The sequence below is a fragment of the Pogona vitticeps genome, chromosome 5 (assembly GCF_051106095.1).
Source record: "Pogona vitticeps strain Pit_001003342236 chromosome 5, PviZW2.1, whole genome shotgun sequence".
In the NCBI taxonomy this organism is placed as follows: domain Eukaryota; kingdom Metazoa; phylum Chordata; class Lepidosauria; order Squamata; family Agamidae; genus Pogona; species Pogona vitticeps.
This window is the reverse complement of record NC_135787.1, coordinates 165,636,265-165,660,164: the sequence shown is the minus strand read 5'-3', so window position 1 is coordinate 165,660,164 and position 23,900 is coordinate 165,636,265. Positions and strand designations below refer to the sequence as shown.

The 23,900-nt window shown below is 42.0% G+C and overlaps 2 protein-coding genes across 2 annotated transcripts; both read right to left on the bottom strand.

Annotated features, from left to right (window-relative positions):
* Window positions 1-200: 200 nt before the first annotated feature.
* Window positions 201-2,643, bottom strand: LOC110075921 (urotensin-2 receptor-like). The gene has a single exon (XM_073000087.2). The coding sequence runs from the start codon at window positions 2,496-2,498 to the stop codon at window positions 1,278-1,280; it is 1,221 nt and encodes a 406-aa protein (XP_072856188.2). The 5' UTR covers window positions 2,499-2,643; the 3' UTR covers window positions 201-1,277.
* A 4,544-nt stretch (window positions 2,644-7,187) lies between these two features.
* LOC110075919 (arf-GAP with dual PH domain-containing protein 1) lies at window positions 7,188-23,900 on the bottom strand. The gene is made up of 11 exons (XM_020787615.3): window positions 23,578-23,900; window positions 21,162-21,292; window positions 19,013-19,104; window positions 18,827-18,909; window positions 15,140-15,252; window positions 14,252-14,398; window positions 12,844-12,927; window positions 12,149-12,211; window positions 11,334-11,405; window positions 10,054-10,285; window positions 7,188-8,414 (listed from the first exon to the last, which is right to left on the bottom strand). The coding sequence occupies exons 1-11, from the start codon at window positions 23,669-23,671 to the stop codon at window positions 8,386-8,388; spliced, it is 1,140 nt and encodes a 379-aa protein (XP_020643274.3). The 5' UTR covers window positions 23,672-23,900; the 3' UTR covers window positions 7,188-8,385.

Sequence of the window (23,900 nt, the reverse complement as noted above, 5' to 3'; positions counted from 1 at the left end):
TTATTTACATGTGTGAACACATCCTGAATGAGTTTTCCAGAGTTCCTTGTGGTGCTATTCAGTACATAAATAAGTTGCAAGAAGCTACCAGGACACAAATACATGTATCAACTTCTCTTTATTTCCTTTGTTTTAAAAAAATGGCATCTTGGATTTTTGTCCTTAACAGCAATGGCTAAAATCCAGGCTTCAGGCAGATACATTTGGTCTGGTGCAATTGAAACTTTCAGTCCCATCTCCCACCCCATGCTGCACAAATGATTGGGGCTGCAGGTGAGGGAGGGAGGAGAGGAGAGTAGTGAAAATTGGGTAGATACCTTCTGTGACCACAGCTGCACTCACCCCCCCCCCCAAAAAAAGTTACTCTATCCAATCTGGGGAAAGACCTTTTTTCACTGCAGCTTTGCCCATCTATTCCATGCCCTTAAAGCAAGAGTCGACTTTTGAAGATAATGGGGCTTCAAATTGATAATCACGACTGACTTAACATCTCACTAATTTCACAGAGGCTACTCTGACAGCCCCAACCCCCAATAAGGGCAGAGAAGAATTTCAAACAGCAATATCATAAAAGTAGCTGGTCAGGAACACAAAATACTGAGAAAGAACTTCGGGACAACTAGTTATCTAATGCCACCCTGAAACAACAGAGTTTTTACTTAGTACAGTATCTAAATTCCATTAAGGAAGGAGACAAATGGAGAAGTCTGAGAAGGTAATCTCACCATATCATGACCGCTGCAGAAAAGCGAGTGGCTTGTAGTCACCCATCATCTACAAATCTTCATGACAGAATGACATGAACAAAGCTCTAGGCCAGCAACGGAGGATTTTCCAAATATAGCTGAATAGCAAATGCTATTCACCATTGTCTGTATTTGCTAAGGGTGATGGGAGTTGCAGTCCAACTGTATCTGGAAAGAGTCCACATTCTCCAATTCTGCCTTGGATGATTGCCTACGTGATTAGGCTGAGTCATATGAGTGAAGGCATATTTGGAGCTAAATACTGAGCTCAAATTATACATTACAGATACAATAGCTAGTTGTTAAAAACAAAATTTTCTTAACAGCTGAAAGACTTCTGATTATCATAGCATGAGATTGTTCACACTTCCCTGGCTTGCAGATTTGCTGGTTTTTGTTTTATGTTTAACCACTGAGAGGTAAACTCCGGTTTCATTTACATTATAATTGTTGAGGCACCTTGCTTTCATCTTCTAATGATGAGTTCCCTGAAACACACAGTTTGACCATCAGTGTTATCCTTAGCCTTCTTTATCCAAGCAATTCTCCCTGGGTGACAGATGTGCATCTTGCTTGGGTCTTTTCATATCTCCTTTTTCTCCTAAAGAGACCATGTCCCCTACCTTGTCCCTCCCCATCTTGAGCTGCAACATACTCCTGGTAATTCCTGGTGAGGAGAGTATAAAGGAATGGATTGATACAGCTGTTGCCATAGGTCAAGCAGGTTACACCAAAGTTGAGGTAAGCCTGAGCGGTAAGACCAATCTCCAATTCTTCAGACCAATAGAGTTTGGCTAGCTGCCATGTCCAAAATGGTACAAAGCAGGACCAGTAGGCAATAATGATGCTGAAGATCCTGGAGAACAGCTTCTGTTTCAAGACTCTTCCTGTCACTTGTGGCTGCATAGTTTTCATGGAAGTCCAATAGGCCCAAGCAAGACGGGAATAAACAATACCCAAAACCAAACCAGGCCCAAGGATGCTTGTACCAAACAGAACTGTGAGGTAAATTCGGAAAGCATCAGGTGTCCAGGTGGGAAAGCAAATCTGCTTGTGGCTTCTGCCTTCCTGTAGCTGCATCATGACCATCATGGGTACAGTGAGCAACACCGAGAGGAGCCACACAACAGCACTGGCAAGTTTGCGGTAACTATTTCTGGACAACCTGGCCTTTAGTGGTCTAGTCACTGCCCAATAACGCTCCAGGCTCATGGCTGTCAGGATGAAGATGCTAGCATGCATTGTGAGCAGGTCCAAGCTAAGCAGAAACCTACAACCCACGTCTCCAAAGAACCAGTCCTGGGCAAAATATGTGCATACCACAAAAGGGATGGTGGAAAGGTAGATTAAGTCCGCCAAAGCTAGGTTGATCACATACACATGAAGAGAACCCATTGAGCGGATCAATGGGTTGCCAAATGCTACCACCAGCGTGTAGATATTTCCCATCATTCCAATGAGGCACATAAGGACAAGTATCACACCCAAGACTTCAGTGACAGGACTTTCTTCTCTAAGCTCAGTGTCATCAGAAAAATTGCCCCATGAAGCTTCATCTATGAGCTGTGCCATCATTGAGTGTTCTCTCTCTCTCTGACTTTTCTTCATCATCTGGTTATTCCTGTCTTTAGCAAAAAAAGAGAATACCTCTCCAGGGCAGCCGTACAGATTTCCTCCTTTCCTTCCTCCTTCTGGTGCTCCCTCAACCATCCCCTTCTCAGAAATACCATTCCCTTCTCGGTGGAGGCCCATGTCTGACGATTGGTTTCACACTCAAGTGCCAATGCAGTCAGCAGTTGCTACCAGTCAGTGACCTCACAAGTGAGGAATCGCACGGTCCTTCAACCCAATCATTGTTTTTCTCTGAGTTTTCTTCACAGCATTTTCCCTTGGTGTCTTCTTTGCTTTCTTTTTTGATATTTTTCTTTGCTTCCTTGCTGCTTTCATCTTTACTCACCCATATAAAATTGGGGGGGGGGGGATATGTGACTATCCAGATGTTTCAGTACTACCACTCCTATCACTCACCCATCCTTATTACTACAAATCAGGGATGGACAAAGTGCAGCCCTTCAGAGGTTGCTGTGCTGTAACTCCCATCGGTCTATTCAAGGGTGAGGAATGCAGGGAGTGGAAATCAGAAGCACCAGAACTGAACTCTGCCTAGGGTAGAGGTGAATTGCTTTCTGAAAACATCTGGAAGCCCATACATTTCACATCTTTGATATAAAAGGGAAAGCAGGGAGTTCTATATAAATAATGTAATCTAAATAAACAAAAGGTGAAGAAGAAAGAATTTGTGTTGAGGATAAAATAGGACTTGGAAGATGAAGGGAAAGGAAAAGTAGCTGAGATTAAATTCCTAATTTGGAGAAAACAAAAAGAATTTTCCAATTTAGGAACTTAATCTCAGATTTTTGTTCCATTCTGGTTGGACAACTTAATGAGTCAGATCACCTGGAGATAGGGACAGGTGATTGAGTCTTCACCTTGCCTTGCAGGAGATGAGCTAACCTGTGCAGCCTTGGGCAAGCTATATAGTTCCAGAGCACCCACAGAAGAGAATGATAAACCACTTCTGAGTAGCCTATAGCAGAAAACCTTTCCTTCCTTTCAATGGCTTGCTAATCTATGGTTGGTGCAGCTAGACAAAGAAAAAAAGAGAAAGGAATCAGCAGGGAGAAAAGGAAGTTTTAAGGTAGCTCTGTCTCTTGCAAATCTGGACAGCCAGAGCACAACAGAGCAGAGCTGCCTTAGAAAGCTAGAAACAAGGCTGAAGTGAAAATTTCCTCCTGTCTCTCTGCTGATTCCTTTATCTCCCCCACTTAGTAAGCTTTGAAAAGAAAAGAGAAATGGGCAAAGAAGAACAACAACAACAAGAACAACAAAACCAAGCAGACTTAGGTACCAGGTATGAAGCTGAGAAGATTCAAAGAGTGAACAGGGGTAATTTGCTCCCCCCCCTCTACTGAGTGGTTGGCTGAAGCAAACTCACCTGGGGAAACTCAACTTTCTGGATATGACTTCACAGTGGATCCATTCATGTCAGGATGTGGCCCATACTGCCCTGGCAGCTGCAGGATCAGGCCCGGCCTGACCCAGGTGTGGCCTGGTGTTTGCAGGCTCAGGCCCTGACCTGTGTAGCAGCTGCTGAGCCATTCATGAGGCTCACCTGGAAACCTGGAGGGAAAGCCTATTTAAGGCATGGTTCTCCCTGCCAGAACTTGCCTCAGTAACAAAGGTCTTGCTGCTCCTGAGCTCTAGAGTCCCTGTGGTCCAGTATTCCTAAATCTTCTGCCTTGGTCCCTGCTCGCCAACTACATCTCTGCATCTTGACTCCAGTGATCCTGCCTTGACCCCCTTTCTTGCCTCCTGCCTCTTAGCACCTTGTCCGGGCTCCGTGTTCTCAGCCATGCGCTTCCTGCCTCTGCTTTGTCATGACCAACCGTGCGGTGAGTGCCTTTGGGCTTGATACTCTGTGTGGTGGATTGGGCCCTGGTGCCCTTGCCCCTGGTGAAGGGCTGCCTGGGATATCTTGGACTGGGACAATTCACCTTTTTCTTGCTGTGTAACACACTCTAACACATGACAAAACAGGACTCTTCTATAATCTGGAGATCAAGCCGAAAGCAGTCATGATCAGGAGGGAATGTTGCTGGGCATTGTGAAAAAGCCCAACATACAATTTCTACAACAGACTAAAGCAGATGATTTTTAGATTTGCTACCCAGTCCTTGTGCTTTACTCAGAAATAAATTTCACTTTTTCATTGGAATTTATTTGTAAGAAATTATGCATGGGATGCAATCTTGTTAGGTTTAACCACACAAGGTAGACAACAAGTGTAAAGTTCTACCAAAACCACTGGTGCAGGATTAAAGCCCCACAACCTTCTGAGTAGCAGGACCTATGATAGTAACCCCTCCCCCCATAGTTCCTTGTTCATTCTGAATATAACTGTGATTACATTTTCTCAGAAACAGTATATTGTTGCAAACTACCCTTGTGGTAATGCAAAATCTTTAAATTGGTCTTCAAAGGGCAGTTTAGAGCCAGTATCACTACAAAACATATGCTCCTAAATCATTGTTTTGCACTGATCCAGCAACCTGTGTATTTTAGTATTTCAATGGGAACTTTGGTGATAAGCTCCTATAACTGTACTTCCAAATTTATCACTACAGGGAGAAGACAAACATTCAGAACAAGGAATACTCCTTTAGAAACACAGCAGCTAGCTGCTATCCATACTATCTCAACAAGCTGACCCAAGAGCTTTTGCTGCTTGAGGCCAAAGACAAAATCCCAAACCTGTGTATCGCAGCAGATTGGACTGACAATTGAACCTTACTTTGGAACCAAAAATATGATCTCCCACTAGGCTTGGAGCACAAGACAGGCTGTTATGTCCGTAAAGAAAGAGGCACTCCCATGACTCTAGAAGCATCAGGTGGGGGGCTGCCACTGCTGCTGTCCCAAATCTGCTCCATGGTGCAGCTGTTTCCCTCTGGCTAATGGGAAGCCTGGCCCTTCCTATCTCTAGTGCTACTTGTCTTAAGTGTCTGTGAAGATTCTCAGTCCTTCAGGTGAGGTGATCTGGAAGTAGAGTCATGGCAACTGGATGTCTTTCTTATTGGGTTGAAATGTTTCGCTACTCATCTAAGTAGCTTCTTTGGAAGCTACTGAAAAAGGTGTCTTTTTACTCAAGACACGACAATTAATTTTCCTAGCCACCTTGATCAAATGAAGGAACTTCCCCAAAGGCCTACAGCACAAAAATGACAGAAGTCTAGCAGATGTTTGGTTTACCAACAAGGAGGCGTGGGAATGTTTGCAGTGAATTTCATGGCTACATGTCACAACTTGAAATAAAACACCCTTATGCCACGTAGAGAGTGTAACTGAAATACCAGGATTGAAGGAGCACTGTGTGAAGCTCTCTATTTACAGTACTTTTGAGCTTCTTAAGAACTGTTAGAAGTGACAAAAACTGTGAACAGCTCCCACAATAATAAGCATTTGGAGCTGCTCTGGATTCAGCTTGATCAGCAGAGAGGAAAGCATGACTTCCCAGGGTTTGGCAGTAAAACCATAGTCTTCATGTTCTTCTTGGCATTAAATTGAACAAAAAAATGCACCCGTTAAAAATTTCAGCTTTTTTGGCTCAGCCATGAAGAATTAATATCTCAGAACCCAAAATATAAATAATGCTTACTCCTGTGCAACCTGATTGTTCCACAGTTACTATTTATTAATATATTTTATTCAAAATATTTTTACCTCACCTTTCTCCTTAAAAAGAACCCAAGGTGACTTACATCATTAGTATTTAAAGTTAATGATGGTAAGTATACAGATACAAAAAGGATCACACAAATAAAATGTTAAAAAAATATAAGCTACACCAAAACAATAAGGTACAGAATCCATTTTAAACCCCACTCAGGCAGCGGGTCACTCAGGGAAGGCTTGCCTGAAGAAAAAGGTCTATTTGCGAACCACTCCATTAAACGGAAAACCCATCCAATGGATGGGATTCTTTATTTTCAGAAATACACCCATGGTCCTCCTGGCTGTCACTTGCAGAGGCTCCCTTCCCTTCCCTTCCCTTCCCACTCAACTGATTTATCTGCTGACCAACAAAAGGGCTGGAATAGACAAAAAGGCTGAGCTGATTATTGTGAATCCTTGGGAACCCCACCTTCACCATGAGGTCTAAGACACCGAAGTATTTTCGAAGTGAATAGGAAACAAAACAAATGAGGCCCATTATTTTGTCCATATGAGATATGGGAACAAAAGGATCAGATCTACTTTAACAATTTAATCTTTAAATACACCTGATTACAAATATACACACATGCACGAGCACTGTTTATCTCTATTGGGGTGAAAAAGAGTCAATCAAGTTGCACGCATAACAGAGAGGTTAGAGAGGGAGTACCAGGGACAGAAGGAAGCAGTGAAACTTATCAGCATAAATTGCAATGGGGTGTAAGCTTATAGAACAGGGACCTTGTATGATCTATTAGAAACAGGGAACTCTTGTCTAATGTACTTGAGGTTTTACAGGTTTGATCCTCTGTCAGATGTGGTCAGGCTACCTAGAATGTCATGTCATTTGGACATTAAACAAAAAAAGACAGTGGAAGACTGGCTGGATCTCCCATTGTCATAAAGGAGAAATGAAAGAAGAGTAAAACAAATGTAACAAAAATTAAAGAAATGAAAGATATACATCTTAGGCACCAATATATATATTCTTGCATTCCACTCCAGAGATTAGCACCTACTCTAGATGCAAACAGGTTTGAAAGAGAAGTATATGTACTCCATCCAAAATAATCTATGCCCAGGGTATTCTGATTTTCCTGTTGCAGGCAACGATAATGTGCACTCAGATGCTTCGTTGCTGTCTGTCAGGAATTTGGGGTTAAGGTAGAGTTGTCAGGATGTGACAGGATATTCCTGAACAGATAGCAAACTAGAGAAAAGGAGTACCCACAGGTTCAGAATAAGCACAGTATTATGGGGAATATATAACATGAGTCTTTAAGGTACCACACATCACAATGAATGCATGTTTGTATCTGTCTACCAAAGACAGAAATTGGAACAGTTAGAGATTTTGTATATCTTGGTTCAATCATCAATCGAAAGGGAGACTGCATCCAAGAAGTCAGAAGAAGACTGGAGCTAGGAAGGGCAGCAAGGAAGGAACTAGAAAAAAAGATCACCAGGTGTAAGGCTGTGTCTTTGGAGAATGAGACCAAAATCACCCATACTTGTATTCCCAGTCATCATGTATGGGTGTGAAAGCTGGACAGTTAAGGAAGCTGACAGGACAAAAATTGATTCATTTAAAATGTGGCGCTGGAGGAGAGCTTTGAGGATATCCTGGACTGCCAGAGAGACAAACAAGTGGGTCCTAAATCAAATCAAGCCTGATTTATCTCTGGGGGCAAAAATGTTGACTGAGGCTGTCCTTCTTTGGGCATTTCATGAGAAGACAGGATTCCCTGAAAAAGACAATAATGCTAGGAAAGGTGAGAGGCAGCAGGGAAAAAAGGAGGAGCAAATATGAGATGAACTGACTCCCTAAAAGAGACCACAGGCTTGAGTCTGCAAGAGCTGAGCAGGGCGGCTGAGGACAGGGCATTTTGGAGAGCACTCATTCATAGGGTCGCCATGAATTGGAGGCAACGTGATGGCACATAACAACAACAAACCAGACACTTTAAAAGCCAGCAGCTAGTCCTCAACAAGCATCAGTCAGCTGCACAGGAGGGGCAGCACAAAGATCTGCCAATTCACTTTGCTGCTTCCCAACTTTGCATGGCATTTCCTTGTTGATCAAAACAGTAGAGTACACTGCTGTCCCAGTGCATGAAGCTGTTCTCTAACAGCAATTGTTGTGATGGGATATTGTTCATTTTTTTAAGCATCTCCAACCAGCAGAGGATCATTTGGCAGAGTTCACAGGCTCCTCTAAAGAGCTTTGGCTCATTGATAAAAGGACGTATGTTCTCTAACCTTGAGAGAACAGGAAACGTAGCATAGCAATTGATTTGATAGAGGATGCCTTCTTTCCATCCCGTGTTTCTCAGATAGCAGCTAGCTTCTCTCTCTTGCAGAGACGCTATGGCTTGAGCTTAAAATAAGCTTCAACTGTCCAAAAAGAAGAGAATGTATTAGAGCTCACAATAGAGCCATGCAGTTGGGGATGGCTATATTCAGCAGGAGACAAAAATAATGCAGCTTTTGTTTTATTTTAAAATCAGATTCCTAGGCCCCAGAGCTGTAGGGACAAGCTTTGAATAATAGAGACAATGCTTGGTGAAATCACAAAAAACAACATGGGATTGGAAAAGATCTCAGGCAGCAAAGCTGGCTGAATACATAGCTCATTGGTTTAAGTATCCGGCTGTGGGGGCAGATACTGGGAGTTCAATTCCTCACTGTGCCTCCTGGGAGAAGAGGCAGCCTGTGTGGCCTTGGGCAAGCTGCACAGTCCCAGGGTATCCCCAGAAGAAGGGAATGCAAACCACTTCTGAGTATTCTCTACCTGGAAAACCCTGAAAAGGGTCACCATAAGACAGAACTGACTTGATGTCATATTAGGTAGCAAAGGGTGTGGTATCATTATGATATCTAGCATCATTTCTTCCTCTAATGGCAAGCAGAATAGATTTATGAATACAATACACAGTAAACTACATGGATGCCCTGTAGCAGCTAAGAAATACAACAATAAATCAGGGAGTCCCTGGTTGAAATCTAATTCCTCCCAAGGTTCTCCTAGATGACCTAAAGCAAACCATTGTCTCATTTTCAACTGTTTGTGGCATGTTCCAGCATGAGCTATTTCCTGCTGATCAAACATGTACAGGGAATAGCACCCCAACTTTGTCTCCAAGCCGTGCCCAAGCTGGACCTTTTTGGTCCAGCAAGTAGGGCTACTACTTTTGGGGGGTGAGCTGGAGCAATTTTTCAATGGATGGGTGGGTTGTTTTAAGAAAGATCGCTCCCATTCAGATGACCCTTTCCAGTGCAATCACACAGGTTCCTTTTTTTGCTGTCTAATTGCATCCTTAATCTTAGCTCTTCAGCTGCAATACTGGTCTATCATACAAGGAGCAGATTTTAAAAATATTGTAGTGGAAACTTTGCTTCATTATTGGAAAAATGAACCTGAATAATCAAAAACACCACGTCAGTATTAACCTCTTCACGGATTGCTGCCTTGTCTTATATTTAATACATATATGTATAATATGTATATGTATTAAATATATGTATAATTCCCTAAGCAGATTAAACTGAAGCTATTGTACTTTGGATTTTGTACTTTGGATATTGTACTTTGAAGGTATTATACTCTAGTCACGCTGGCCATGTGACCACGGAAACTGTCTTCAGACAAATGCTGGCTCTATGGCTTGGAAACGGGGATGAGCACCATGTCCTAGAGTCGGACACGACTGGACTAAATGTCAAGGAGAACCTTTACCTTTATTGTACTTTTGACAGATCATGGGGCTTGCAAAAATGGACACACTAATGCTAGGAAAAGTTGAGGGCAGTAGGAAAGGAAGAACACCAAACACAAGATAGACTGCATGCATAAAGGAAGTCATAGCCTTTAGTCTGCAAGATGTGAGCAGGGTTGTTCAATAATAAGTCTTCTGGGAGATCATTAATTCCTAGACCATCATTAGTCTGAGATGACTTGACAGAGCACAACAACAAATAAACTACCAGGCATAAGAATCAGATGGATGTTTGCAAAAGATAAAGCCTTTCTTACTTGCATACTCCTGGGGTGTCATGGGCTGCTTTATAATATGCCAGAAAGCTGCCACCCACTCTTGCCGATCCTTTTCTGTTTCACAGGTAAACAGGTAATCACGGTCAGGAGTGACAATGGTGATGCCATATTGCCAGGTGAAGCTGCCCTGTGTGCCATCTGGAAGTCCCTCTAGGACACTGTAACCATTTTCCCCACTGCCCACGAATACTTCACCTTTAGCAAAAGCATCCTGTGAATGGAGAGACAAGTGGGAGAGTTGCTTTAGGGAGCCTGATGAATTTCTGGTCCACATTAACAACTGACAGCAGAGATAAGTTGAAGCCTGATAGGAATGTCACATGATTTTCTTGAGTGAGAAAGGAGCAGGGTGTCAACACTGGGGCTTACCTCCATGCAGGTGCACAGAACACAGCTATGCTTTGTCCAAATTGTAAGAATTTCAGTTGGACTATACTATTTATTTTGCCCTGCGTACTCTGCCATTAGCCTTGCCTCGGCCCTTAGCTCCACTTATTTCTGGAATACACCCTCCACAAGCATTCCCTAATGAAAACTCATTCTTCTGGCCAAAAATAGGTACCCCACCCACCATCAGTTTGGAACCCTTCACTGTTTTGGCCTATAACTTCAATTAAGTCCAATCAGTGTGGCTGGTGGTTAGGTTCAAAGCATCTTGAAACTGCAGGCTCCCTTTGTGGAGGATAAGGATAAGTCTTGCACAAAGGAAAATATGGCAGCTGGCCCTGGTTGTCAGGTAGGACACTTGGGAGTAAGGATGAATCACAGGATCTTCAAGAGGAACCCTGGAAGAGCCACAACAGCAAAAACATCCAAGATGGTCTTTCTCAACCTGGTGCTTTCCATATGGACCACAACTCCCATCACCCCCCTAATGGAGATGGGTGACAGTTTCATTTCAGTTTTTTCTTTTTACAAGAATTTAGCAGTATTTGAATTTTTTCATATTCAGCATGAAAACAATTTGATGTTCTAAAAATACATTTGAGAGAGAAACCGTACCTGACCAAATTCCTCCATCCTCTGGTTATCTGTGAAGGACAGTGGGGGTTATAGCCCTAAATATCTGGAGGGACAAAGGTTCCTAACTCATACTTTATTGGAGTGGCTATAGAAAGTAGTTCAAAAATATCAATAATTTCACATTTATGTCAAGTAATACAGAAGGGAAAAAACTGCCATTTTTAAAGAAAGTGTAACCTGAAATTGGGGGGGGGGGGGAGTCGGTGAAAGAAGGGACAAACCAGTTGCCAGTTTACCAAAGGATCTTTGAAGTACATCAGTCTTCTGTGGTCCAGAGTAAACCAGCGTTTCTTGAAAGACTCCTTTTGCTGCAGAGGTAAAAATACAATTCCATTTACAAGAACACAGAGACCTCTCCTGGCAATTCAATGGAATTGGCTTTGTAATGCATTTATTGAAATTCCGTGCTGCATCTAATGAATGGGGTTGCAGCCCATTAACATCTCTATCAAATTTGTATTAAGGTGCAATTAGATGGCTCCAAAGCCACCAATCTGACTGCACCAGAAAGGATACTTTTAACAAGAGTAATCTCCCTTAAAGTAACCCTTTCCTCTGCCAGGGAATTGATCCAGTCCAGCCCCCAAGAGTAGAAGCCTTACAGCTGGACCCAGAAGGTCCACCTTGGACATTTATCAGGGTTGTGCTGGAGCACATTTCCCTGTGAGTGTCATGTGATCAGAAAGAAAGAGATCACACTGGACAGCTCCACAAGCGGCCTGAATTGTGATCTATTTCCCCATGTGATCATACCTTTTGTCTTTATTGAACCACAAGACTCTGTACCATGAGAAATCTATGTAAAGGTTAATATACACGAAGTTCAGAACAGCATTAATTGGTGATAACATGTTAGCTGTCACTTAGCTATGTTAATCAACACAGGAAACCACTAAAACAGAGGAGTACTTCCGCAGTGCTGAGACTTTCCTCTTGTTTGATTAATCCTTTTGCTACTTTTGGCTTACTGTCACAGAGCTACAGCTTCTACAGCTATGAGATTAGCACAGGTAACAAAGTAAAATATATCTAAATGCATAAATAAAATTACCCTTGGCCCAGTTTTCTCCATGTAACCTTCTTTCAGGAAATTCCTTGTCAACCGTCCTTTTAACTGCAACAAAGAAATAGATTCTGATTTTTCACCATGGTCAGAAAGACACGGTTGCCACTTTAGATACAGTAATCAGAGGTTTGGATAGACTGGGGAAATTGCTGTTTTCCTCAGATTAGCACAATGCCTAATGCTAAATCAGACAGACACAGATTGCATGCATCTAATCAGAACAAACTGTGTTATAATTTGTTGTGAACTGCTTATAATTTGTGTGTGAACTGCTTTCACTAACAGGTTGTGGTTTGTTATCAAACTACAAGCCAGAATCAGAACCCATGGTGTGTTATTGGCTGGCAAACTCTGGTTTGTTTAAATCATGGCTTCCTGTGTAGTAATCCCAAAACTGCAGTTTGACTCGACTTGTTTGCCAAGCTGCCCATCTTGAAATGGGGAGAGAGACAAACCTGGGATGGGGAGAACAAGCCATGGTCCAGTAAGTAGTGCAGTTCATGACCTAAGCAACAAGCCATAGTTAAAATTTGTACAAACATGCTCACACCCAACCCAATTTTCACCTTAGCTAAAATGGTCAAAGAGTGTATACATAAAACTCAAAGTGTTATTAGCAGGCCAGAGAATCTATGGATTGGCATTCCTAATGTGTTGTTCTTGTTTCATAGCTTTCCTACCTCTTTATCACAGGCTACAGGAAAGGCCACCTTCAGATAATGGAACTGTACTGCACGAATTGCATTGAACCAGTCCACTATTTCCTAGGGAGAAAAAAGGGTACACAAAGAACCAATAAATAAGTGAATGGTAACTTTACCCTAAGCAGGCCTGTTCAAAAGTGGGACCCATTTAGTGATCTGGAATTTACATTCATGGAAATTTTGATTAAGAGTGCAGCATGAGTCTGGAGAAACCAACACCCAGCAGAGCTACAGAGTTCTTGTAATTAGTTCATGGAATATAAGAGACATAATTACATGCAGTGCAGCAAACTTAATGTGTTGTTTGAACCTCTGAATGTCTCCTACAGCCATAATTTATAACATTCAAAATACATCCTCCCCTACTATGTCTCCTACCATGAATATGTGTACAGACAATGCTACAGACCCATATTTAATATTGCTATGTGATTGTTCACTGTAACGTTCAGCCCTGCCCTCACCTGTCCGTCACAGCTGGGCAGTGGAACAGCAGCCAATGAGGGGATGGAAGGTGGTGCTAAAGGGGGAGGAGCTGGGATATAAAGGGGTGTATGGTGTTTGAGAGATCAGTTTTTGAGAGATTGAAGATGAGAGTTTGAGCTGAGAGTTTAAAGTGATTGTTAGTTAGAGTGAGTGAGAGAGCCTGTCAGTGTGAAATAGTCTGTGAGAGCCAGTGATTTATTTACAGTGATTGACTTATTGATTCTTTACCAGTGATTTACTATTTTTATTTCCTGTAATCAATAAACCAGCTTTTGTTTTTCAAAGTTACACTTGCCCTTCTATTAATTTTTAAGGATAAGTTGGTGGCAGCAGAATTTTAAAGTAAAGTAACAACCACTCTTTGAGGTTTGAGGGTGGCTGTTACATTCACACTGCATGTCCTAATTGCCTCTGGCTAGAAGGCTTCCAGAGAGGACAAAAAGAATCTGGATTGGCCCCAGTGAATAACAATCGGTCCCTTGATGACATTCAAAATCTGCCTCCTAAAGCAGGCACTCACTCTGTCTAATAGTAGAGCTGCCCCAACTATAGGCTCCAGAGGAGCAAAACAAAATATAGTACAGGACCAGAAAGCATGCAGAAAGAGAAAATTATTTTCAAAGGTACAAGCAAGCAAAGCCCAACTTGTTTTGAAACAGGAAGATCCTTCACCTGGTCAATCATAAGCATTCAGGTCCTGAAAAGAGGGTGAAGCAAATACAGTGGCTGCCTGTCTTGTGCTGTGCGGGCGCAACAGCTTTCTGCAAACTGTTTCAGCCTCTTTTCACATTATGAAGGCTTACATTGGTAAGCATTTGGTAAGGCATCCTCTTGTTACAAAGTGTTTTGGATTGCATCTGGTAATGCTGCAATGTATACGTAGGCTGGGTCCACATACCTTCCCATCTTCATGGTAAAGGAAAATGTTGCGAGTCTTGTTGTCCTTAAGATAGGTGATCTGCAGGCCATTTGGGTGCCCTGTCTTTTCTGGTTGGAACATGGCATTGACAGTGTCAATTTTAATTGCTATTTTCGGTTCTTTTGCCTGAGAAGTAAATACGCTATTATTTATAGAACATCAGCATGATACATAGAGGCTGAAATCCTGTTGTGCAGTCTTGCATGAACAATGGGAATGATTTCAGCAGCAGTTGACAGATTGCCACTGATTAAAGGCTTCCTTTGGCAAGTCTGGGGTGCATGTAACTTCATTGTATTGTGTACAAGTTGTGTGTATTCTGAAGTTGTCTTTAATCAGTGATTAATCATTGGTGGTGATTTGCCACCAATTATGACATCATTGCCATTATGCAAATGGAGCTGCACAACAGGACTTTAGCCAGTATCTTACAGAGTATTGTAATCACACACAGAAAGAGACAGACCTCTGTTTGCAGCAAGCTTACAAATTTAACTTTGAACACAGATGCAATAATAAGTTAAATAGGGAGGGCAAGGAGAATATGAGCAGAGTTATATTTTGGGAATACAACTCCCAGAATCTACCTGTCATTGTAGCCAGTGGCACACTGACTATAGAATTTTTGGAAGATGTATCCCCAGCAGGTAACATTTCCAAGCTCTGATTATGTCAGAGAAAGTCTCAAAGTATTCCTCTGATCCTGTGAAAAACTTCAAACTTTGGGTTGAGATATACTCACAAGCTCCCACTGTAATAAATTTCTTTAAGGTGTCTCAGAACTGTTGTTTTTTCTGCATAAGACAGGGCGACCCCTCTATGCATGGCTACCTCACTGGAAATTGCCACAAGTAGGTGGATACTCACATCATGCTTGGTGAAATACTTGAGACACCCCTCTCTTTCTGACAGAAGAAATCTGCGGGGCAGATACTGCCTATTGTCTCGGCCTTGTTTCCAGAGAATCCCATCTTTTAGTCCTAGGAGAGGAAATCCAACAAAAAAGTGAAAAATTGAAGTAGTTTGATCTTCATGAAAATTCTAGAAAGCAGGTGGGTGACCTAGTAAATATATTGTTTTAGCAAGAAACAGGAAAGTATATATAATAGCTACAGGAGCTACACAGAAGCTTAAGGCATTGCACTACAATAGGTCAGAAAGTTTGTCTATGTCAAGGATGGGGAAGGTGTAGCTCTTCAGATGTTGCTAGATGTTCCTATCATCCCTCACCATTGACTATGGTGACTAGGGTGGACCAGGGTTATGTTCTGATAACATCCAAAGAGACACATAATTTCCCACCTTGATCTATATTGTCCCCAACTTGAAAGCCTCTATATGTTTTGGATTAGAACTTCCATCACCCCAACCATTAGTCACGCTGACCACTCCTGATAAGAGTTGTAATATGAAATAGTAGGGAGATGCTAGTTTGGGGAAGAATTTTGCCCACAGTGGATGAGGAATCGACCAGAAATAACTTGATTAGTTGAGCTTCCTTCCTGCGATGTTCTTCTGTCTTGTAGAACTGTTCAATGACAGCAATTCAATAGGTGAAATATCCTCTATGTGCTGCTGTGGAATGCATGTAATTCAAAGCTCTGTTTCAGGAAGCATACATTTTCTTCTGATCTCTGTATAGAGGAGGTGGAAAGAAAAGGCAGAGGCAAGAATCCTGTTGCATAGCTCTGCCTACGCAATAGGAATGATATTACTGGCAGTGACAGATTGACACTAATTAAAGTGCTCCTGCTTTGATTTCGGAGTGTGTAGAATTTGGTTTCATTGCATTTATGTTGCATGTACCAAAGACACAGAAGTATGTGTCTGTGTGTGTCTGTCTGTTTCTGTGTCTCTGTGTTTACTTATTTATTTATTCTCTTGCTTACTTGTTTAATCTATATCCCATCTTTCTTCTAATAAAGAGAAACAAAGTCACATACAGCAACTAAGAACACACACATATGTTTAAAATCTCAATAAACTAAGATATTAACAGTAAAATATGACATAACTTGATTAATAGAGCTTCTACCTTCCTTCCTGCAATGCTCCTCTATACTGTAGAACTGTATTCTATAGGTGAACCATGACAGCTATTCAATAGGTGAAGCATCCTCTCTTTGCTGCTGTGAAATGCATGTCATCTGTTGGAGTCCTACCTCCCATCCACATTTTGAAGGGTCTTCACAGAAGAAAATGGGCCTCCATATGCTTGGTGCTTGTTTCCTCGGAGATGGGATGGTAGGTGTGAACTTTGCTTTGCCCATCTCCACCACAAAAGGGATCACACAAGAAGATTATAGCTCATGATGTTTCCTGTGCAGCTTCACACCTCCCAACATGTGGGGGCTGCAAACACTGAGCTAGAGTTTTCTCTCTGTCACATTTTGCAGTCACATTTTGCACAATTTCCCTCTGATCTGAAAGGAACTGACATCCTATAGCACTCGTGATTTTATTTTCTGACTCACATCCAAGGGGTTTAAGAAAGAGAGAGTGAAGATACTTCTGCAAAATGCTTCATCTGGCATGAAAGCTAGCTAGTTGGCTTCTTAGTGCTGTTTGCTGCCAGGCCACAGCAATGAGAATTTTCACATTATCAATATCTTGTCAGTTAAGAGCTCAAGTGTTACAACCAGAGAGGGCTCCTGTACTGAAACAGGCTTGTTATTAAGCAGTCCAAGGTAATTGCCTCAGGAAGCAGATGTTTGGTGCAGTTCTGGCAACCCCAGCTGTTCTCAAGCTCCCCAGCCTTTCCCTTGTCCCTTATGAAGACAACCCAGCTGGAGAAGTCATGTAGCCTATCTTTAGCCACCAATCTTAACCCACTGTTAATCTAGTTTATAGCGCCCCCCCCCCCATTATGTCTCTATATCTTTGGGAGTTTCTGCATCTCTCCCCAATGGCCAAGAGAGAAAACAATGGCTCAAAGTTGGCCACTGCTTATTTTATTATTTTTATTTATTATTTATTCAATTTATATGCCGCCCACACTACCCAGAGGTCTTAGATAATGCCTGGCATAGCTTAAACACTCTCTGGGCAGTTTACAACTTACGGTAATTATGCAGGCTGCACTTTGCTCCCCCAGTGAGCTGAGTACTACCGTAATTTTACTGACCTCAGAATACTGAGTCAACCATGAGCTGCTACATGAACTCACAAGGACTGAACTAAGGTCATAAGCAGAATCTTGACCATGGTACTGCAATGTGACCACGAGGCTCCTTCCAACAAGTGGGGACTTCAAAAACTGAGCTAGAAAAGCAAGAATACTCCAGCAATGGCAATTCTCCTCCAAAGGTGGACAGAGATCTCTCCAATTCTCCCCCTACCTCTTTCACCATGAAACTGGAAATGAATTTTTAATTAATTCTGATTTTTAAAACATATTGAATAATCACATTTTGGGAGGAAGTATAGGCCACAGCAGGTCCCAAGGGGACAAAATGGCCCATCTGAGGGCTTGCTCACCCCTGCTGCTTCCTCAGATGTGGTGAAAAATGCTGCTAATAATCTGCCAGTCTAGCTTGCTTCAGTCTATGGAAGAGGGAAGGAACACCATACTTTCTTTCGTCTCAGGGAGTAATACGTCTCCCTGCCCAGGTAATCCCATCATACCTTCTGCATACGACAGCTAGAACATGTATTACAAACAGAACTCGCCCTGATTTCCTGTGAGTACTGAATTTAGTGTATTCGTGAAGGCTTTCACAGCTGGGATCTAATGGTTGTTGTGGGTTTTTCGGGCTCTTTGGCCGTGTTCTGAAGGTTGTTCTTCCTAACGTTTCGCCAGTCTCTGTGGCCGGCATCTTCAGAGGACAGCACTCAGAAGATGCCGGCCACAGAGGCTGGTGAAACGTTAGGAAGAACAACCTTCAGAGCCTGAAAAACCCACAACAACCACTGAATTTAGTGTTTGTCACCAACAGCAGCAGGAAACAACATGTAGAGGGCCTGCATGGCCTAGGACCCACAGGACATAAACTGCCTTCTTCTATATCCCAGACGGGGACTGTGTGGCTTTTTTAGATGCTTTTGTATAGCATCTTCCATCAACATCACCAACAGTGGCAGCCCGGTTTTGAGTTATATCTTTCAGCATTAGCCAAAGATTGAAGAAGGCCAGGGAAAGACAGAGAGCATCATCACCATACCATGCCAATGTAAAAGTGTGACAAAGTGTGTTGCAGGGACTCCCAAAACTGGACTGCCATTTGGAGAGGTAGTGCTGTGCCTCTTGCAATCTATAATTCCACCCTTAATGGAAGTTATTTTATGTATGGACATAAAACATGATTTTCCTGTTAACTATATCTTTTGTAACACAGGGAGGAATTATCTCAGGTCAGATTCTCCTACCACTCCAGCAACGTGACTGGCAAAATCCCTTGCCTGGTGACACGTCAGGAGATGGGCATGGAACCCAGACCATTGGTACAAATGAGACCTCTGCAAATTGACCTAAAATATGAGCAGCTAGGTCTTGAGTGCTGCTCAAAAGTAGTAAAAAGTTGCTTGGGGGAATACATTCCCTTGCAGAATTGTTACCATTGGAATATGAAGACTGTTTTCCTGGCTCCATGAATTCTTTCCGTTCATATTTGGCTCGTATCCACTGTTCTCTCAGGACTCTGTGAGATGTCACAACAAGCAATAGAGTGACAATTCGGAGACATTCTACAATGCTCACCTCCACCCTCTTAGTCCCAATTCAAAAGGAGTGATGGCACTTACAGACAGTCAGTATGGACTGGACGGTAATAGTAAACTGGAACATGGGCCTCATATCTTGCTTTGGCTTTTGCATTTCCGTGCTGTACCAAAAACTGTAAAGCAGGAAGGTGTGCATGTTAGCATTTCTTTCTACAAGGAATTATCTTGATAAGTGCTACCTTTACCCCTTATGCCTACAAAACCCTTGTACTACTTATAAACTTCAAGTGGACCCCCACAGCCCGAACAAAATCATCTCTAGATTAAATGGAAGCCTTTTCATGCATTGTTTTCTTGGACAGAACCTGGAAAAGTTACATTTTTGGAACTACAATTGGTTATAGCAGTTGGAGGATTCTGGGAGTTGTAGTCTAACACAGTAACATTTCAAAGCTCTTGTAGCAGGCCACTCTCAAGCCTCTACCAATCCAGGCCTATAAGAGTGCTCACTACCCCTCACCAAAAACTGCTGCCACCAACCTATCCTTTAAATCAAAAGGACAAGGGTTTCTTTCAAACAAATAAAAAGTTTATTGATTACAAGAAATAAAAGGAGTAAATCACAAGTATAGAATCAAGTTGTCGATTACTGTTTATCAGACACTAGCTCACACAGACTTTTCCCTCACTGACAGGCACTTTCTCACTCTATCAATCACTAATCACTCATCTCTCAAACTCTTCTCAAAACTCCTCACACACACCTTATATAACCCAGCTCCTCCCACTTCTGCACCACCCTCCGTCCTCTCATTGGCTGAGGTTCCCCTGCCCAGCTGTGACGGACAGGTGAGAGCAGAGCTGAATGCCACAGCTCTGTTTTGGGAACCTCAGAATGCCACTGAAACTGATATTACATGTACCTCAGGGATGGGCAACTCATGGCCCTCCAAACATTTCTTTGAATTACAACTCAATCATTCAGTGTTGGCTAGAACTGATGGAAGTTGTAGTCCAACATTCTGAAGGACTGCCAGTTACCCATCCCTGCTTTACATAACACCTATGTTCAAGTCTCCCACTGCCCTTTGGGCAACTCTGGTTAGTTTTTGGGGAGTTCTGATCACTCGAAGACAGGATATGCTTGTTCCGCCCATCTAAATCACCCAAAGAATTTATATAAGTAGAGCAAGCTAATATGTGGAATGTTATATCCAAGAGATAAAGGAACAGAGTGGATTCTCTGGTATTCCACTCTACCCACCCACTCCATGCACTGCCAATATCTGAGTGGGAATAAGCAAACAGCTATATTTTCAACATTGGGTTTGCCCAAGTAAAGTATTTAAGATAAAGGTTTATCTACACCTGTTCAAAAAAAAAAAAGGAACATTTTAAAAAGGTCCACAATATGTATGTGTGTGCGTGCTTTCACACACATTTTGCTGGCTTCATTACTAGTTGAGCCAAATATTGTATCAATATTAATTTTTATCCATGTCCATTTATTTATTATTTATATTTATACCCTGTTTTTCCATTCATGATGCCCAAAGCAGCTAACGAAAACAAACAGAATTAAAATACAAGACAAACAAGACAAGCAAAAGTTCCTTACCTTCACTGGCTTGGCTGTAGATACTGTACTGTTACCTCCAAGAAAGGGAGTTGGAGCACAGGGCCCTTTGCCTGGCAGTTGCCAGAAATGCACTCAGTAACTCCATGGAATTATTGTTAAAGAGATTTCTGCCCTCCTCCTAACCCTCTTTCCTGTCCCACAACAAGGGAAGACTAATGGGAAATTTGCTGGCATGATACATGATTGTCAAGCCAATGCTTGGGGTTCAGGAGGAGAAAGGAATCCTGGAGTGTCAGGGTGACGCCTAGCCTACATCTAAAGTACATAGAGGAGCACAACTGGAAACTGATAGTCACACCTTCCTTCTTACCTGGAACTACAATTTCCATTTTGCAAATGAGTCTGTTTGCAGGGACAACAAGATGACACTTGGCTAGATTCTCTCTCTTTTTCTTCTGCCCCAATCCCCTAAATGTTGAACCACATAGCCTGAGGAATAGGTTGACAGAATGCCTCTCTTCTCCATCATGTTGCTACTGCCTGTTCACTCAGTGTAACCTCCTCACTCTGCTCAATGATAGAGCTGGCCCTGAATGTTCCACATATGTTCCAATATCATGGTGTAAAAGTTCTTATGGCAACAAGACTCACCTCTACTTGGCCTTCCTCCCAACATTCTGCCCTTAAGGACTTCACATTGTTGATGCTAGGGATGTTGCAATGAATTTTTGCACAGTCTAAACACAGGAAGACACCCAAACTGCAGGAGGCCCAATGAGGATCTGAGAGGAATAAAATTGAGGTCTGGTTCTTGACAAAGAAAATGGTAGGTATGAACTTCTACTGTGCCCAAGGACTGATACATGTAATCGGGTATCTGCCCAGGATCAAAATGGGGATTATCTGTAAATATTTGACTGCCATGTAGAACTGTAAGTAGCAGTTTTGATATCTGGGGCAAGCAGCACCTTCTCCTGTGCACTCAGCCATCATCCATGGCATGGCCACTACCCTCTGCTAATGACCATGAAGGAGGAAATCTGTGATAACCCAAACAACCCCAAAGAAAATAACAAAAAGTTTTCAGAAAGAGGGATGTGAACAGGGATGGGAGGTGTTGCAGTTTATTTTCCTAATATTCACCTCTAGATTTTGATAGCCTCTAGATTTTGGCTCCATGGGGCAAAGCCCTACCCTAGCTACAGCTATGGAGCCATGTAACTACCACCATCCTTGCTTCATATTCACATTCTATTAATATACTGTATAGATATATTGGCTGAGATAAGCACTAGCAACTATACTGAGAGAGAATCACCAGATTAGGTTTTTAAAATGAGATTGTTTCATCATGTACCCCAAAACATGTCCCTTTGTGTTTGATCTTTGTATTGTGCTCTCTATACAAGTTTGAAAACATTTTTGGTCTATAATTGGGGGATTCTGGGAACTGTAGTTTCTAAAAGTAACTTGTCCAAGCTATAAGCTGAGTTTGCAAGGTGTATAATGCCACGGATAACACCTGTTTCTTATCTGTAGCTGAGAAGGACAAAATGTACCTTATGCAGGAGAGCAACTGTTTTATCATCCATTGTATTCATTTCAACAAGAAACATAAAACAAAACAATAGCAGGAGGAAGCGGCATTGTGGCACCTTAAAGACTAACTGCTATATTTTACTGCAAGCTTTTGTGGAACACACACACTTGGTAAGATATAACAAAATACAAAGGCTACATGGTAAGAGGTGCATGCAAGGCTATAAGATAAAGGGACAGCGATGTTTGGTTGCATTTCACACACAGTAATGATTTAAGACCCCTGTTTGAAATTCAGTTCTTTTAAAGATTGGTTTATTACTAAACTGGGGTCTTAAATCATTTCAAGATATTTATTTATTTATTTATTTAATTTTTACCCCGCCCCTCTAGACAATGTCTACTCGGGGCAGCTTACATAGATAAAAACACAAACAGTATATCATATATAAAATCATCAAAAGTACAATTATAACAATTAGTTACATACAACACAATACCAAGATATGAAATGCAACCAAGCACCACTATCCCTTTATCTTAGAGCCTTGCATGACTGTTTCACCATGTAATCTCTGTACAGTATACTGTTTCTTATCTCTGATGAAATGGACATGTTCCATGTAAGTTTACATTAAAACATAGCAGTTAGCCTTTAAGGTGTCAAAGTGGGGTTTTTTGTGCTTGTTTTGTTTTGTGTTTCTTGTTGAAATGCTTGCACAGACTAATACAGCTACAACTTTGAAAACTATCATTGTATGAATGTGTACTTCAGCAGCTCCTTCCTATCCTTCTTTCTCCACCCCACACAATTTTCCCATCAAAATTCCTTCTCCTCAGGAAGCTGCTGTTAATTTTAAGCAAATGGCTGAAGGAGAGAAGAGAATACTATATCCCCCACTAAATTGTTGACATTAACAACAGTGGTAGGGGTTTTACAGGATGTGGATGGCAGATCTGAACCTGACATTTTAGAAGTCAACAAGTTTATATCTGAATATCTTCAGCTCTGCATTAAGTTCATGCAAGAAGATAAGTATCCTATTCCAAAGTCTCTAAGAGAGCTCAGCAAAGGGTTTTTAAAAAATGGCAGCACTGCCAAAGCAGAAAATTATGCTACAGAAGACTATCTGAAGTGGGAAATGAGGTTGAAGGGCTTTAATGTCCTACCTGGAACTATGATCCTTCTCCTGAATGGCAAAAACTGGATACATTTTGCAGGTATAGTAAATATATACAGCTTTCTCAAATGTATAGAAAGTAACAGAAGTCATTTCCTCCGGGCATACCCCACTCAAATATTTTAAAACACAAAAGAGGCACAGTATCCAATCTGACCCCATCAGACTCAACAAAGCACACAACATAAAATTCCACACCTTCCCAATGCCCCAACCTGAATTCCTTGAATTATTCCAAATTTTCATCAACCTTTTGTCTGCTGCAGGTACCACCTTTTTAAATTTACCCACCCTCCTCCCAAAGTTTCTCTCTTTTTTCACCTCCAAGACAGGAAGATTTTCTGTACCAGGTTTCCCACAGTCCGCGCATGAGGCATTTTCTTCTCTCCTCCACACTTCCTGGAGGGCTTTGACATTCTTATCCAAATTTGTAGCCATCATCTTGGCCTGCTTGGGAGCTCGACCGGTAATCCTACAAACACCTTGAACAAGAATTAAAAAGGATTCCACGCCGCCCCCTGCCTTTTGAAAGAAAGAGCCGTAGCTGCAGAGGTAATGAAGTAACTCTAGGTTGCCAAGGGCCAGGAAAAGTGCCTGTGAAGCCCAGCAAGTACAGCTTGAGGCGATCTAGGCCTCAGCAGCACCTACTGCAGCAGTAGCTGCCACAAAA